Source organism: Crotalus tigris, unplaced genomic scaffold (genome assembly GCF_016545835.1).
Source record: "Crotalus tigris isolate CLP2741 ecotype Arizona unplaced genomic scaffold, ASM1654583v1 scf7180000017592.2434428, whole genome shotgun sequence".
Taxonomy (NCBI): Eukaryota; Metazoa; Chordata; class Lepidosauria; order Squamata; family Viperidae; genus Crotalus; species Crotalus tigris.
The window spans coordinates 1,959,557-1,973,874 of record NW_024096498.1 but is presented as its reverse complement, the minus strand read 5'-3'; the positions used below and the strand labels follow the sequence as shown (position 1 = coordinate 1,973,874).

The following is a 14,318-nucleotide window of genomic DNA, read 5'->3' as shown; positions in this document are numbered from 1 at the left end:
TAATGTTTAATTGTTAAAAGATGTCGGAGATTTAGACTAAATTAAAATAGGGACTATATATTTATGTTGTTAGGTATTAATTTTTACTGGACCTTTGTGATCTATAAAAGCTGAAAACTTAGAGATGAGTTTATAGAAAATGGGGTGAGAAATTACCTGGTGTAATTTAAGATAACTTGTTAGTTTTGACTATACGTGGGATGAAAAGAGGTTTCTTTTTCTTACTGTCTTTGGAGGGAATTTTTCTTACATTTTTCCATATTTTTTCTTTTTTTAATATATTTTAATTAGGTTTTTTATTAGTTTTATCTGTTTAGTATAATTCTTAATAAAACTATTGAAAATAATCTTATAGTCTTACAGTTTCTATCCCATTGCCTTAAATACTATACCAGATCAGTTGGCAAACAATAGTTCCATCATATCCAGTATATTTTATTTAGCCTAAATAATTTTAATCGATGTTTGTGTTACTAAGGAAGCAAAAGAATTACACATGAACAAAAAGATAAATAAATCTGCCAAGATAACTACCTAGTTATATAATTGCTACCAGCAAATATATTGTACACAGACCAAATCAATAAATCACTCACTGAAAAACTGTTTTTGCAGTTGGAGATATGACAAAAATGTCAGCAAATGTTAAATTCCTTAACATTAAATTAAATGTTTTTACTTACTAAGGACTAAACTAAGGACTAACATTAACTATGGAAGTTACTTGCCATTCACCACCCTGGGGTCAGTTAAAGATGGTTTACAATATGACATTGTAGCATATACTGAACATGAAACATGCTGAAGAAAAAAGATGGATTGCCAACAAAGCTTTTTGTGACCCGCATTTGAGGAAGAAATACATCATGACTCGTAGCATTTTGGCTCAAAGCAGAGCTGCCACATCAGCGGGCCAGTCTAAGCATTTTGATTGGAGGAACAAAAAGGTATATCCTTCCCTGTCCATTTTTAGCAGCTGAATAGATGGACTGTTAAATTTTACTTCTCCACAGGAGATCAGGACCAGATTAAGGCCAACCAGTTCTCTAAACACAGACAAACAATAATGCCTATCAGTTCTTCCATTGGTTAACTGACAGGACATTAAGAATCAATAAGTTCTGTAAATTAATGCTGAATGTAGCAGTGAAGCTACTAGGGCACCAAGCTATTAGGCCTTGGTGTCCTAAGCAATTGCTCATTTTTCTTCATAGTTAATCCAGGGTTGGTTGCTGGAGATGGGATAGTATCATCCACATCTGGAATAGCAGACTAGGGACCCTAATAGATCATGATGGCACAAAGAGTCTCAACATTTTGCTTCTGCCTTCTTTAAGTGTCCCTGTTCACCTTATGCCTCCTACTTTTGGTATCTATTTATTCCTTCACCTGCTTCCTTACTGCTTTTCCTAGATTCCTAGCCTGCTCCTATTGCAGCTTCTCTTTGGCCTTTGCTTTTTCAGAATCTTCTTTCAATATGGGGAAATACATCTTCAGTCATGGAGACATGTTTTTGAAAGCTCAGCATATGACATTGCTCTGACTCTCATGCTCCTTGTCCACTGAGGAAAAGAATCAGAGAGAAAATCAAGTACATTAGAGCATACTGGCTGGGGAATTCTGGGAATTGACATCCATGCAGCTTAAAGTTGCTGAGGATCATTAGAGCATCAGCACACAAAAGGTACAAGACTACTTCTGACTCATCATAATGTGCCAATATAAAGGGCAACATATCTGCATTGGCTTCAGTAGAAAATATATTTTAAAAATTAAAATGTTGAAATGAAAGCTGAACACAACTGAACATGTAATTCTGTCTTCTCTTTCCCATACAGATTAATATGACTCCTTCCCACCAAAATGGAAGATGACTCTTCTTTCTATTCTACATGAAATGAGATCCTCCTAACCTTCTGAAGAAAGAAGTGTCCAGCCCTTGCCAAGCAAGATTATTTCAGCATAATTAAGAAAACTTGTCAGCATGAGTCTGGCCACAGCCTACAGCCTTGGGGATTAAGCATGCATGTCCTTGGCGTGCAAGAAGTCCAGATGTCTTTATCTTCTTAGGCAATGAGTTAGATTAGGTCCAGATGGCATCCTGATTGCTTGAAACTCAGTTGATTGAATTAGTGGAGCTGTTATTTGTTCAGCAGTTTTAAAGCTTGGGACTCCCATTCATTGTCAACGTCCTAGAGTTTGTTGCCAAATGCCTAGTGGGAGGGCAGATCAATAACTAACAACTCTATAGCATTTATAAGTGCGTGTATTTAACAGCCCTGTGCTGTCCTGGAGAACACATTCATATGCTTTTCTGTTGACCTTGATGTGGCTGGGCAGATGCATTGGCTTCTCTTGCAACAGAAGGCTTTCGCTGTCTGTTTTGCATTTCAGCCTCATTTAACCACATCCTCTACCCAAAACCCACAAGACCTTAAAAGCACCTGCTATCAGTCCACTGTGCCAGGGATCAAATCAAGAACATTCAAACTCTAAAGCTTTTGCAGTTGTACTAAAAGCTGCAATAAGTCATATAGCACATTGTGATTCTTAGCCTAGTATATTATTATAGTGTGTGTGTGTGTGTGTGTGTGTGTAGATGAATTCTGGAGATTGTTTAAATATTCAAGCATACAGGAGATGAACTTAGAAACTACTATTTGCTCAAGAATGCACATTCTCATCTCACCTATAAAATGTCTGGCACTAAAATGGCACCAGTGCCTTATACACAAATAGATGTGTTATGGGTACCCAAGGAAGGGCATTAGGACACCCACAATTTAATGTCTTCCCATGGCAGAAGAACTAAACACCTCTATTTAGTAGATAGAAATGCACTAAACAAAGCTGTGCTATACAGAATTATTTCAATATTTTCCTCCCTGCCTAATTTCTCAGTATATAATCTGAAGATTGTAAAGTTTTCCTTACTTGTTGCTACTCTTAAATTGAATCTTTGACTTAAAATTTGAAAATGAAAGATTTGTCTGCCAGCAAGCCATATTTTACTCCATGGTATTCCATTCTGTTCTCTCATGTTTCCCAGTCCTTTGTTACAGGTTCACTGATCAGGCTCCTCAATCATTATTTGGATCCCTCTAATAAGTTATCAGGGGAACCTCCAAGACTATCTAAACAACTGTATCCCTACCCAATTCCTAGAAACAAAGGCAATGATATTTTCAGGAAATCATAGACTCAGAGAATTCAGTTATTTAAGAGTACCCACTTTATACTTGAATGTCATTCAAAGTAGAATAAGTTGTTCTAAGATTGGCTGCAAAATATAGCAAGTTTCTCACAAGGTCCTGAACTTTTCCAATAATTTATGGCAAAAATGGTACAAATATTTAGGAGGTAAACCAAAAGTAGAAAAACAGAGCAAGAGGAGGAACTGAAAAAAGTACGCTTCACGAAAATCCTGTGGTTGTTAAGGGGAAACAACATCTTTTTCAGGCACTCTTTGGCCGCTCTTGAAGCATTAGATTCCAAATGCCTTTTCTGAACCCCACGCTAGAAAATTATTTTTCATCCGTCTTCCATTACAGGCGTGTGGAGAATCTAATCAAACTCTTAATGGTTTGTTGCACATATTGCTGGCTTCTGATGGGGCTTTTAGGTCTTAGCTATGAAGTCTCCAAACCCCTCAATCAGATGTGCACTGAGGTGAGTGATCACTTATTTGTCTTTCTATTGGGAGAAAAGCATCTTCAAGAAAGAATCAATAATTAATTTGGGAGCAGTGAATACTTGCATGCTAACATTGGGTCACTGAAGGGCTGAAAGTCCTCTGCTGGGTAAAACAGAAAAATATACAGATAAATGCAGTGCCTTAGGAGCACATTTGCTGGACAAAAAGCAAATTTGCTTTTGCCTCCCCCCCTCCCAAATCAGGCTGATTTTGCACCCATTATTATAGCTAGTTGTGATTCTATTTTATTAGTTTCATATTCACAGTGATACATATTAGTTAGATGGAATCATGTGCCTGCTTAGAAGCAGATACCATTTTGAAATTCCCACATAGGCAGTTCAAGGCAATAAGCAAGCAGGTTAAGGTGGTCTATCTCTTCTCTATTTGTGGCCAAGAACCTTAAAACAAATAGGATCAAGGGAGATTGGAGATCTGCTGTTTAAGACACCATGTGGAGTTTTCAGGCACCATTTGGAATTGGCATATGCAGGGAACATTTGCCAAATGCTGCTGGACTAAGAGGGGCTAGGAGGAAAACAGACCATTGGCACTTTTTATCTACGTGCACCAGGGGCTTTTGAACAGGTGCTTGGCTTTATAAGCAGTTTATATGCACCTCATTTCTGTACAACTAGACCTTGGGGTGTGATGCTTCTCATGGCACACTTACGCTCACTAACACAGACATCTTTTACAGCTGTTATGGAAAAGGCTAGCGGCCTCAGATTCCCTCAGGCTTTTTGAATTGATCAAGTGATTGCTTTCTTGATATGTGCCAAAAAAACAACAACGCAACCCAGGATGAAAAAAGTAAATGACTTGGCACATGTATGAATGGTGGTAAATGAAGTATTTTTCAGAAAGTTGTATATGCTTTAGTCCACTCACAGTTTGATATTTCATAATGGCTACTTCTTTGTCATAGAAGAACTCTACTATGTATAAACCTCTATTTCAACCATCTGAATGTACAGACTTTAAAACACTGATAATTGACAAACATTAAGGTACAGTTGCAAGGTAATCAAGTAGCAGCCCCAGGAATGATCTTTTATAAAATGGGAGCAGGGCTTTGAAGTTCCCCATCAACTGAAGTCAGTGACTATAGCTTTGAATGCTCCTGCAGTAATTGTCTGAATTATTTAAAAAAATGATTAGAATTTACTGGGGGTTGTTTTGGACTATGACTTAGTGCTCCAACCTGGTCTAGATGTAAAGACCAAAATCCAGGGCCACGAACAGACAGTCTGGTATCTTCCAGATTTGTTGTGCTACTCACGACAATGATAAAGAATGGCAATATGGAAGACAACAAGTTTGTTTGGTGTTTATATCTTGCTGTAGTCAAAGCCCTCAGCAGTTTGCATAACTTAAACCAGGCAGAATTAAAAATAACATTTATGATAAAAATGAATATAAACAGTCATAATAATTAAAACAAAATTAAAACCCCAACTTCAATTAATCATAAAATACAAGGAGGGTAACCAGAATCGTCTTTGGAAGAGCTCTGTCTTTAGCAACTTCCTGAATGTACTTTGGAAAGGAGCCAGGCTAACCTCTACCTTCTTTTACTTCCTCAAAGTGGGTGACTAAGAATAATTTCTCCCAACATGACTAATAGGTCAGGCAGATTTTGGGGGAAGTAATCAGTCCTGCAGCTACCTATTTTTGTCCTCGGCTGCAGAAGCAGAGAGTAACACTTGAAGGACAATGATATATCTGAAAGACATGTATACTTGATCAGCATCTAATCTTGTACAAGAATTAGATCCTGGGCCATCAGCCAAGTACCCTACCTTTCTCTGTATTTTAAGAAAGTATCTATATACAGGGATTGGTATCAATTAGGTTTGTACATGTTAGACATTAAATATTAATTTATTCTTTTAAGTTATATTACCATTTCCTACAACAAAGCTGAATTTACTCTCACATCAGTCTATTAGAGAACACAGTATGATTTCACTTCCCATATTTTAATATTTTCTTTTTACTAGCCCAGAAAATGTTTCCAATAATAGTTGAGTAATCTGGAAAAAATTTTTACCAATGAAACTTTGAACATAAATTATACGATCATACAAAGAGCCTGTTTTGAGGTGTTTTTATTCTTTTAGCTTTTCTATTTTGACTTGCACTGATATTTTCTCATTTTGCTGTGAAGACAGGCAACATTTCCCCCCCCCCCCAATCCTTCACTAACTAAACCAGGCAATAGTCACTTAATGCAATTTTCCATCTACTTTCATCAATTTGGCTTTCACCCATGAAGAAAACTTCAAGTCAAAACCCCAAAAGGAATTGTAGATTAACAATCCTACTGCTCCTTCTTCACTAATTCTAGAACACTTTACTAAGCTCCTGGTTATACTTAGTTTATGTTAGACTTCAACAGGGGAATATTTCAAAAAGTACCAATTGTTCACATAAGTCACAAGGATCCATTCTCCAGCTTTTCCCATCTTTGAAGTACGCTGAAACGTCTTTGTAATACATTGAGTACAATAGTGCTCTTAGGTTTTTATCTGAGGAGTTTTCCATTCTGAAAAGTTAGTCACAACAAGAGTTTGGTTGATGTGGGTTTTATAGCAGAAATATCTAAACTAAGTATTAGCTGAGAAGATCTCTCTCTCTCTATTCCCCCATACAAACTTGTTTTCAAAAAATATGTTATGGCACCTTAATTTATAATAATTTATACATATTGACTTAAACGTTCCATGAAATCAGTTTGATCTGCTCCTAAATTCATAGCCTCAGTAATATAGTAACAAATATTTCTCCAAGTTGTTCTCATATTAAAAAAAAAAAAAACCAAACAAGGAAGCAAAGCAGCTGAAAAACTACATTGACTCCTAGATAGGAAATGTTTAGAGTCAATTTTATCATATTTATTTTCTAGATTTTTTTTCTTACATACATACATGAATGAATGAATATGATATTACATTTCCTCAAATGTAATGAATATTACATTTCCTCAACAACTCAAAAATAGCTCAGAGTGAGTAATTTTAAGAAAAAAAGATACCCACAGGAGAAAAATAATGTAATAATTCTGTAATATTAGAAACCTAGAAAGGAAGATCAGCTCCCACCTAAAGAAAAGATGAGCAAGAAATATTCTTTCTGATCCAGGAGATCATTGGTTCTGTCTGTCCTTCCTTGTGAATTCCTTCATTCCATCACCTGTCCTCTAAACCTGCTGTGATGGCCTAGTGAATTTGCAACTTTCTGTGAGAACAGATTCTTTGGTGCAGAATGGGTGGCTGGGGTTGGCCCCAACAAAGTTGCTGGAAATAGTGATTCCTTACATTGTCATTTTCCATAGGATGCTAATTTTCCACGTGCTGTCTAAAACAGAGCAGCAGTACTTATTTGTAGTAGATCAAATTAGTCTATACCAGAGGTAGGCAACCTTGGCTCTTTTATGACTCGTGGACTTCAACTCCCAGAATTCCTGAGCCAGCCAGGAATTCTGAGAGTTGAAGTCCATGAGTCATAAAAAGAGCCAAGATTACCTATCCCTGGCCTATACTATAGTATCTAGATAAGGTATTTTGAATGGAAAGAAATTAAAACTATTTAAAATGCTTTATAGAAATAAATGTCTTTGATTATGCTCTTTCTGTTCACTTTCTAATTATATTTCTAATTGTTCTCTTCTTGACAGGAAAATTATACTCTAGCTGAAGAAAATTGTGTTCTGTAATTATTGTATTTAGCAATGTTTTCTCCAAGATTTTGAGAAATTCACACTAGAATTGAATGCAGTGTGTTTTACTTACATAGTTATTTATTGTGCAACATGGCAGGGAGTCCCATCTGCAGTTATAATATTTTGGGAAATGTTTTCAAGGTCATGCACACATTATATAGCCATAGTTTTTCAATCATTTATCATTTGTTGAACTGTCAACTTATTGTGAACTTTCTGCATTAAAAAATGAACAGAAAGCCTATATGTGAGATTAGTATTTCACACTGAGCTCTTCATTGTACACTAGACACCATCAAAAAAACCCATAAGCCAGATGTCAACAGCATATGAAATCATGAACTTTCAATATCATTCATTTGGTTGTTGTTTTTTCCTGCAATACTGATTTTTTTAAAAAAAAAAAATATGTCCATTATATGGCAGCAGTAACAGATAAATGGTAGTAATATAAATTTTAGTGAAGTGTCAAAAACAGGGAAAATACTGTTAGCATTATTTTTTTAAAAGAAATGTTAAACAGAAGGACAAATGTCATTCTCTGACCCTTTTTATTCATTCCAAAAGGTGCATAATTTGGTGTAACCTTTATAATTTGCCCTCCCTCCAAAGAGGTAATGAAAGTTTACCTCAGATTCCTAGCAGTGTCATTTCTAATGATAGCTCAGGTTTGTCCCTGATAGAGATTAAAAAAAAAGAGTTAGGGTCAGGTTTCTGATTTGTTCTGTTAGCGTATTTAGCTATATGTTGGCATATGTACTTAAAATACAATGGTTTTATAAAAAACATAAAACTGGAGAGATACATATAATACATTCGCATATATCAGTAGTCCTCAATTTACAGCAATTGTTTAAACTTACAAGGGCACTGAAAAAGTGACTAATAATCAGTCTTCACTCTTAAGACTATTGCAGCATCTCCAAAGTCACGTTATCTAACTTTGGGTGCTTGGCAAACAGCATGTATTTACGATGGTTGCAACATCCAGAGCTCCTGGGATTGTCATTTGCAACTTTCATAGAGAGCTTCTGACAGGCAAAGTCAATGGGAAAAGTCAGTTTCACTTAACAATGTCTTGCTTAGCAACTGAAATTCTGGGCTCAGTTGTCAAGGATTACCTATAGGGATGTACTGCACGTTTCTAACTTGATATATAATTTTTACAGTTTTTTATTAATACAAGCTACAGTTGCGAAGGTTTAGGATTGAGAGAGATTCCAGAACAACTGCCTTTCACCACTGAAGTTCTTGATTTCAGCTTCAACTTCCTATATCTGCTTCAGCAATCAACATTCAGCAGGCTGAAGGCCTTGGTGCACTTAGACTTAACAAGGTAGGTATGTTGGTTGAATTTTTATACTGCCCAGTTGCAGAATGATCTGGGAAGTTTACGAAGTTAAAACAAACAACACTATATAAAAAGAATAACATAACATCCTTCTACAGCATCCTTCTACAGTAAAAGCATTCACTCAAATGCTCAGTCAAGACCTAGAAAAACTGGTTTTAAAGAATTTCTTGAGTGCGGACAAGGTGGAGGGCATATGAATTTTCCATGGGAAGCTATTGCAATAGACAGATGTGCAACAGAGAGGATTCACCTTCTGGGTGTTGCTAGATAGCATTACTTGCCTGACAGGACCCAAAGCAAGCCAACATTATTGAAGCACACAGGCTGGGCAGACACTATGGGAAATAGACTTAGATTCTGTCTTCCCTTCAAAATTTCAAGATGGTTCACATGACTATTCTTCTGCACTGTTTTATCTTCGCAATACCTCTGTGAGGTAGACCAAGCTGAGAGAAAATGGCTGAATAAAAATTTCTTAGTGAACCATGATAGTTAAATATGGAATTGAACTCAAGTCTGCTGGGACCTATTACAACACTATTACAACAGGTAGTGCTTAATTTACAACAGTTCATTTAGTGACAGTTTGAAGTTACAATGGCACTGAAAAAAGTGATTTATGGCCATTTTTCACACTTATAACCATTGCAGCATCCCCATGGTCATGTGATTTACTCGACAACTCATTCATATTTCTGACCATGCTGTGTCCCAAGGTCATGTCATCACCTTTTGTGACCTTCTGACAAGCAAAGTCAATGGGAAAGCCAGATTCACTTTACAACGGTGTTACTAATTTAACAATTGTAGTGATTCACTTAACAAATGTTGCAAAAAAATTCGATAAATGGAGCAAAACTCACTTAACAAATTTTTCACAACATAAATTTGGATTCAGTTGTGGTTGTAAATCAAAGGCTATCTGTACTCTGATTTTTTTTCCATATCTCTTTTTATGCTTTCAGTTTTTTTCATACATTGCTGTTGTGGATGAAGTTCTAAAAGTCTCAATAATAGTTGCAATAATATTCAAAAATTAGAGTTCTAGAAAACATGAAAACTTGCAGCTGTTTGGTAATAAAGGCATTGCCTCTGTATGTGTACATTTATGTGCATGTGTCAATATGGCAGCTTTTATTTCTTGTAATATTTGACATCAGCTTTAAAATGTTACCAGAACTTGTCCTGTACTTTCATGTAGAAATTTTATTTTCTCTGGTGTTTTTCAATGATTCACTCAAGAAAATAAATTTGAATAAATCTTAATCAGAGTTTGCAAGCTTGTAACACTCCTTCTGAACTTGTAATTGATAGGTATTTGTCTTGTTTAAAGAGACATATCATGATGTGCTTTGATAACCATCTAAAATCTGTTAATGTTGATTGGATCTCTAAATTTATTGAAAAATGAAATGTTTCATTTAACTACATGGTTACCTAATGATCTCCTGAAACAAAAATAAGGAATCTATTTAAATTATATCCACAGTTGTGCTTTGTTTTTAATACCAGATTTTGTTTTCTTTTAAAAGGTGTCAGATTAATTGGGTATATGAAAGCACTTTCGAAAGCAATATTTTCCTGGAGACCGTAGTCTTTACTGGAAATAATCTTCTCTTTCTGGCCTCAACAGCGTTTATGGGTCCTCAGTGTCTGAAGCATCTTGATCTAACCCAAACAGGGATCACTAACTTAGCATTTATCCCAATGCAGGATCTACACAACATAGAAACACTGTTACTAGGAAGTAACCATATTCAAACATTGGAGCTGCTATCAGATTTTCCAGCTAGAAAGCTCAAATACTTGGATTTACAGATGAACAATATACAAACAATATCAATTAGAGACATAAAGGCATTAAAACAAGCTAACAATCTGACTCTCAATCTTAGGGACAACAAGATCATGCACATAGAGCCCAAGACTTTTAATTCATTTTCCTTCTACAGTTTGGACTTTGGCAGTTGTAATATTTCTGTGATATTGGATGGATTGCAAGGTGTCAGCACTGCTATCCTTTGGCTCGGCACTTTTTTGGGTGTAGACAACCGTCCTATTCAAGAGAGCACATTGCAAGGCATATGCAACATCTCTGTAGACTATCTCAGTCTACAATATCACTCTTTCCTAGAACCTTCTGGTGACACTTTCCAATGTTTGTCCAAACTGAAAAGATTGGACTTGACCCATACCTCCCTTTCTAAGCTACAGAGTCTTCCTCAGATGAATTTACTGAAAGAATTAAATCTCAATCGGAATTACTTTTTGAATCTCTGCGACATCCACTTTTCTGTTTTCCCTTCTCTTACCCATCTCTATATCCAGCAGAATCATGAAGCCATGGAGTTGAGTTTTGGATGTTTAGAATCCTTGTCAAAGCTTCAACACCTTGATTTGAGTTGGAGTCACATAGAAAGCCTAGACTGCTGCAGCAACCAACTGCATGGTCTGATTGGCTTGCAACACCTTAATTTAAGTCACAATTACAAACTTTCATTTCATAACACAACATTTAATGAATGTTCTAACTTGAAAGTTCTTGATCTCTCTTTTACACATATTATCATCAATAATTTTCAAGGCCCATTCCACAATCTACATTCTTTGCAGATGCTTAACCTTTCTTTCTCTCATATTGATACAAGCAAGCAGAATATTTTGCAAGGTCTAAGCAGCCTGCTTGTCTTAAATATGAATGGAAATACCTTTAAATCTGGCACCATTTTCAATGATAACATTTTTCAGAAAGCACCCAATCTAGAGGTGTTAACCTTAGCTTCTTGCCAATTAATAGCGATAGAAGCTAAAGCATTTTCTGCTCTCAGCAAGTTAAAACATGTGGATCTGCATCATAACAATCTTACTGCATTCTGTTCAGATGTGTTTTCCAATTTCAGGAACATTTATCTCAATTTTGCCAATAATGGGATCCATATTATCCCACATGATTTGTTGACTCGACTATCTGGCCAGAGTATAATCAATTTAAGTTACAATCCACTGGAATGCACCTGTTCTAATATTGGACTATTAACTTGGTACAAGGAAAACATAGATAAAATTGAAGATTCTGAACAGACCTTGTGCGCTGAGCCCAAATCACTAAGTGGTACTAAGCTTTTCTCTATAAATCTGTCCTGTGGATATAGCACTGCACAAATAGCATTGATTACTCTTGTTGTGATAATAGTAATTGTAGTGACCTTCATTTTGATCATTTATGCTTTAAAGCAAAAATATTAACAGATAGAAGCTTTTGGTAGAAAGTAAGTATGTAGGAATTTTTAAAAAATATAGAAATATATCATTCTCTCAATGTATTAGGTGATAACACAGTGGTTCTCAACCTTTCTAATGCCGTGACCCCATAATACAGTTCCCCATGTTGTGGTGACCCCCAATCACTTATATATCACCGGGTGCCAGGGGCGTGGCCAAAGAAAAGGGGGAAAAAATGGCAGACAGCCTTATTTGGCGACCCCCGTGAAATGGTCGTTCGACCCCAAATGGGGTCCCGACCCACAGGTTGATAACCACTGTAATAACAGGACACTCCAAGCTCTCGTTGTTATGGCAGATAGGAGAAGAACAGAGTAATGTAATATTCTAGAAACAGGAGAGAACTCAATTTTCCGATTGATTTAATGATGTAAAAATATGAAGATTACATGCCCTTCATCCTCCCCTTTTCCTCTGAAACCTTTTTTTTACTCATTAGTAAAGTGATACCAAACCTATGACATGCATGTCAAAGGTGGCACACCATGACATTTTTGGTTCATTATCAACCAACAACACTAATCTTGAAAGCACCCTCGGTTTTCACACAATTTTTGGAGGCTATGGAGACTGTGCTTTTGCATAGCCCTGGACCCTCCAAAAATGAGTTTGTTTTACTCATATTTCATTTTTGTAATTATATGACATTTCTTTATATAAAATACATATACACGATAGGACTGTATTTTTTAAAATAACTATGTAGAGAATTATTTCTCTTTTGTTTGGGGATGGCGATGGCGGTAACAAACCAGCAGAGTCAAGTTAGTCATTTTCCAAATTTTTGATATGCCAAGCTCCAAAGTTTCACTATAATATATTAAAATTACTTATTTTCCCCTAACTCTGTACAGGGTTTAATACCAATATATTAATATACCAGAATATACACTTTTTTTTACACTGGTGTTTTAATGAGTTGTTTCTTCTTCTAAATAAAGATGAAGTATACCTTATACCTTCTATTACATTTCACAAAATGTAAACATATTTTACCTGTAATTCTAAAGCATAGTTTAACTTCAATGACAGAGCCTACAGTTCTGTCCTTCTTTTTTACACCCTATTTTCTAGAACAGGGGTTTCCAACAGGGGTTTCTGGCTTTGTGGACTGGCAGTGGTAGTGGCAGCAGCAAGGGGGTAAGGGATGTTTTGTGTTTGTGCCCACCACTTATACCAATGGAGTTTTGCAGCCTTGTCAGCCACTTGCACAGCCCAGTTCCCAACAGGCCACGGCCCGGGGACAGGGACCCCTGTTCTAGAGTAACCTTAAGGATATTGGTCATGATGGGTTTTCTTTTCTTTTATTATGATTTGCTAGTCTGTGTGAACTTAAACATTAGAGAAGCATAGTTAGAGGTTCTGATCTTGGTTCATGTCTGCATATTATAATTGCATTTTACTGCTAAAAATGACAGACTATAATTGAAAATCAAAATGTTTTATTATCAAAATTCATGAACATAGCCCCAAAATGTTTGATTAATATATCTAGGCCTACTAATGAGCCATGGTGGCACAGTGGTTAGAATGCGTTATTGCAGGCTGATTCACATCTCACTGCCAGAAGTTCGAGAATAGAATAGAATAGAATAGAATAGAATAGAATAGAATAGAATAGAATAGAATAGAATAGAATAGAATAGAATAGAATAGAATAGGAGCTGGAAGGGACCTTGGAAGTCTTCTAGTCCAGCCCCCTGCTTGAGCAGGAGAACCTATACCATTCTAGTCTCTTCTTAAAAGTCTTCAGTGATGGAGCGCCCACGATGTTCCACTGGTTGATTGTCCTCACTGTCAGAAAGTTTCTCCTTAATTCCAGGTTGCTTCTCTCTTTGATCAGTTTCCAACCATTGTTTCTCATCCTTCCCTCTGATGCTCTGGTGAAAAACCTGATCCCCCCACCCTCTGCCTTGTGGTAGCCCCTCAGATATTGGAACACTGCTATCCTGTCTCCCCTATTTCTTCTCTTTAGACTAGCCAAACCCAAGTCTTGCAGCTGTTCTTCGTATGTTTCAGCCTCCAGGCTCTTCTCTGAATTTTTTCCAAACTTTCAACATCTTTTTTGTGATATGGCAACCAAAATTGGCTGCAGTATTCCAGGTGTGGTCTTACTAGGGCTTTGTAAAGCAATACTAATATTTCACGTGATCTTGATTCTATGCCTCTGTTTATACAACGCAGGATTGTATTAGCTTTTTTGGTTGCAGCTGCACACTGCTGACTCATAGTCAAGTGATCGTCCATAGGACTCCAAGGTCCCT

The 14,318-nt window shown here is 36.4% G+C and overlaps 1 protein-coding gene across 1 annotated transcript; it reads left to right on the top strand.

The window, feature by feature from the left end:
• Nucleotides 1-3,468: 3,468 nt before the first annotated feature.
• On the top strand, nt 3,469-13,655 carry CD180 (CD180 molecule). Its single transcript, XM_039365293.1, has 3 exons — nt 3,469-3,669; nt 8,588-8,754; nt 10,305-13,655. Exons 1-3 carry the CDS (start codon nt 3,496-3,498, stop codon nt 12,016-12,018), a joined length of 2,055 nt encoding a protein of 684 aa, XP_039221227.1. The 5' UTR covers nt 3,469-3,495; the 3' UTR covers nt 12,019-13,655.
• Nucleotides 13,656-14,318: the final 663 nt, after the last annotated feature.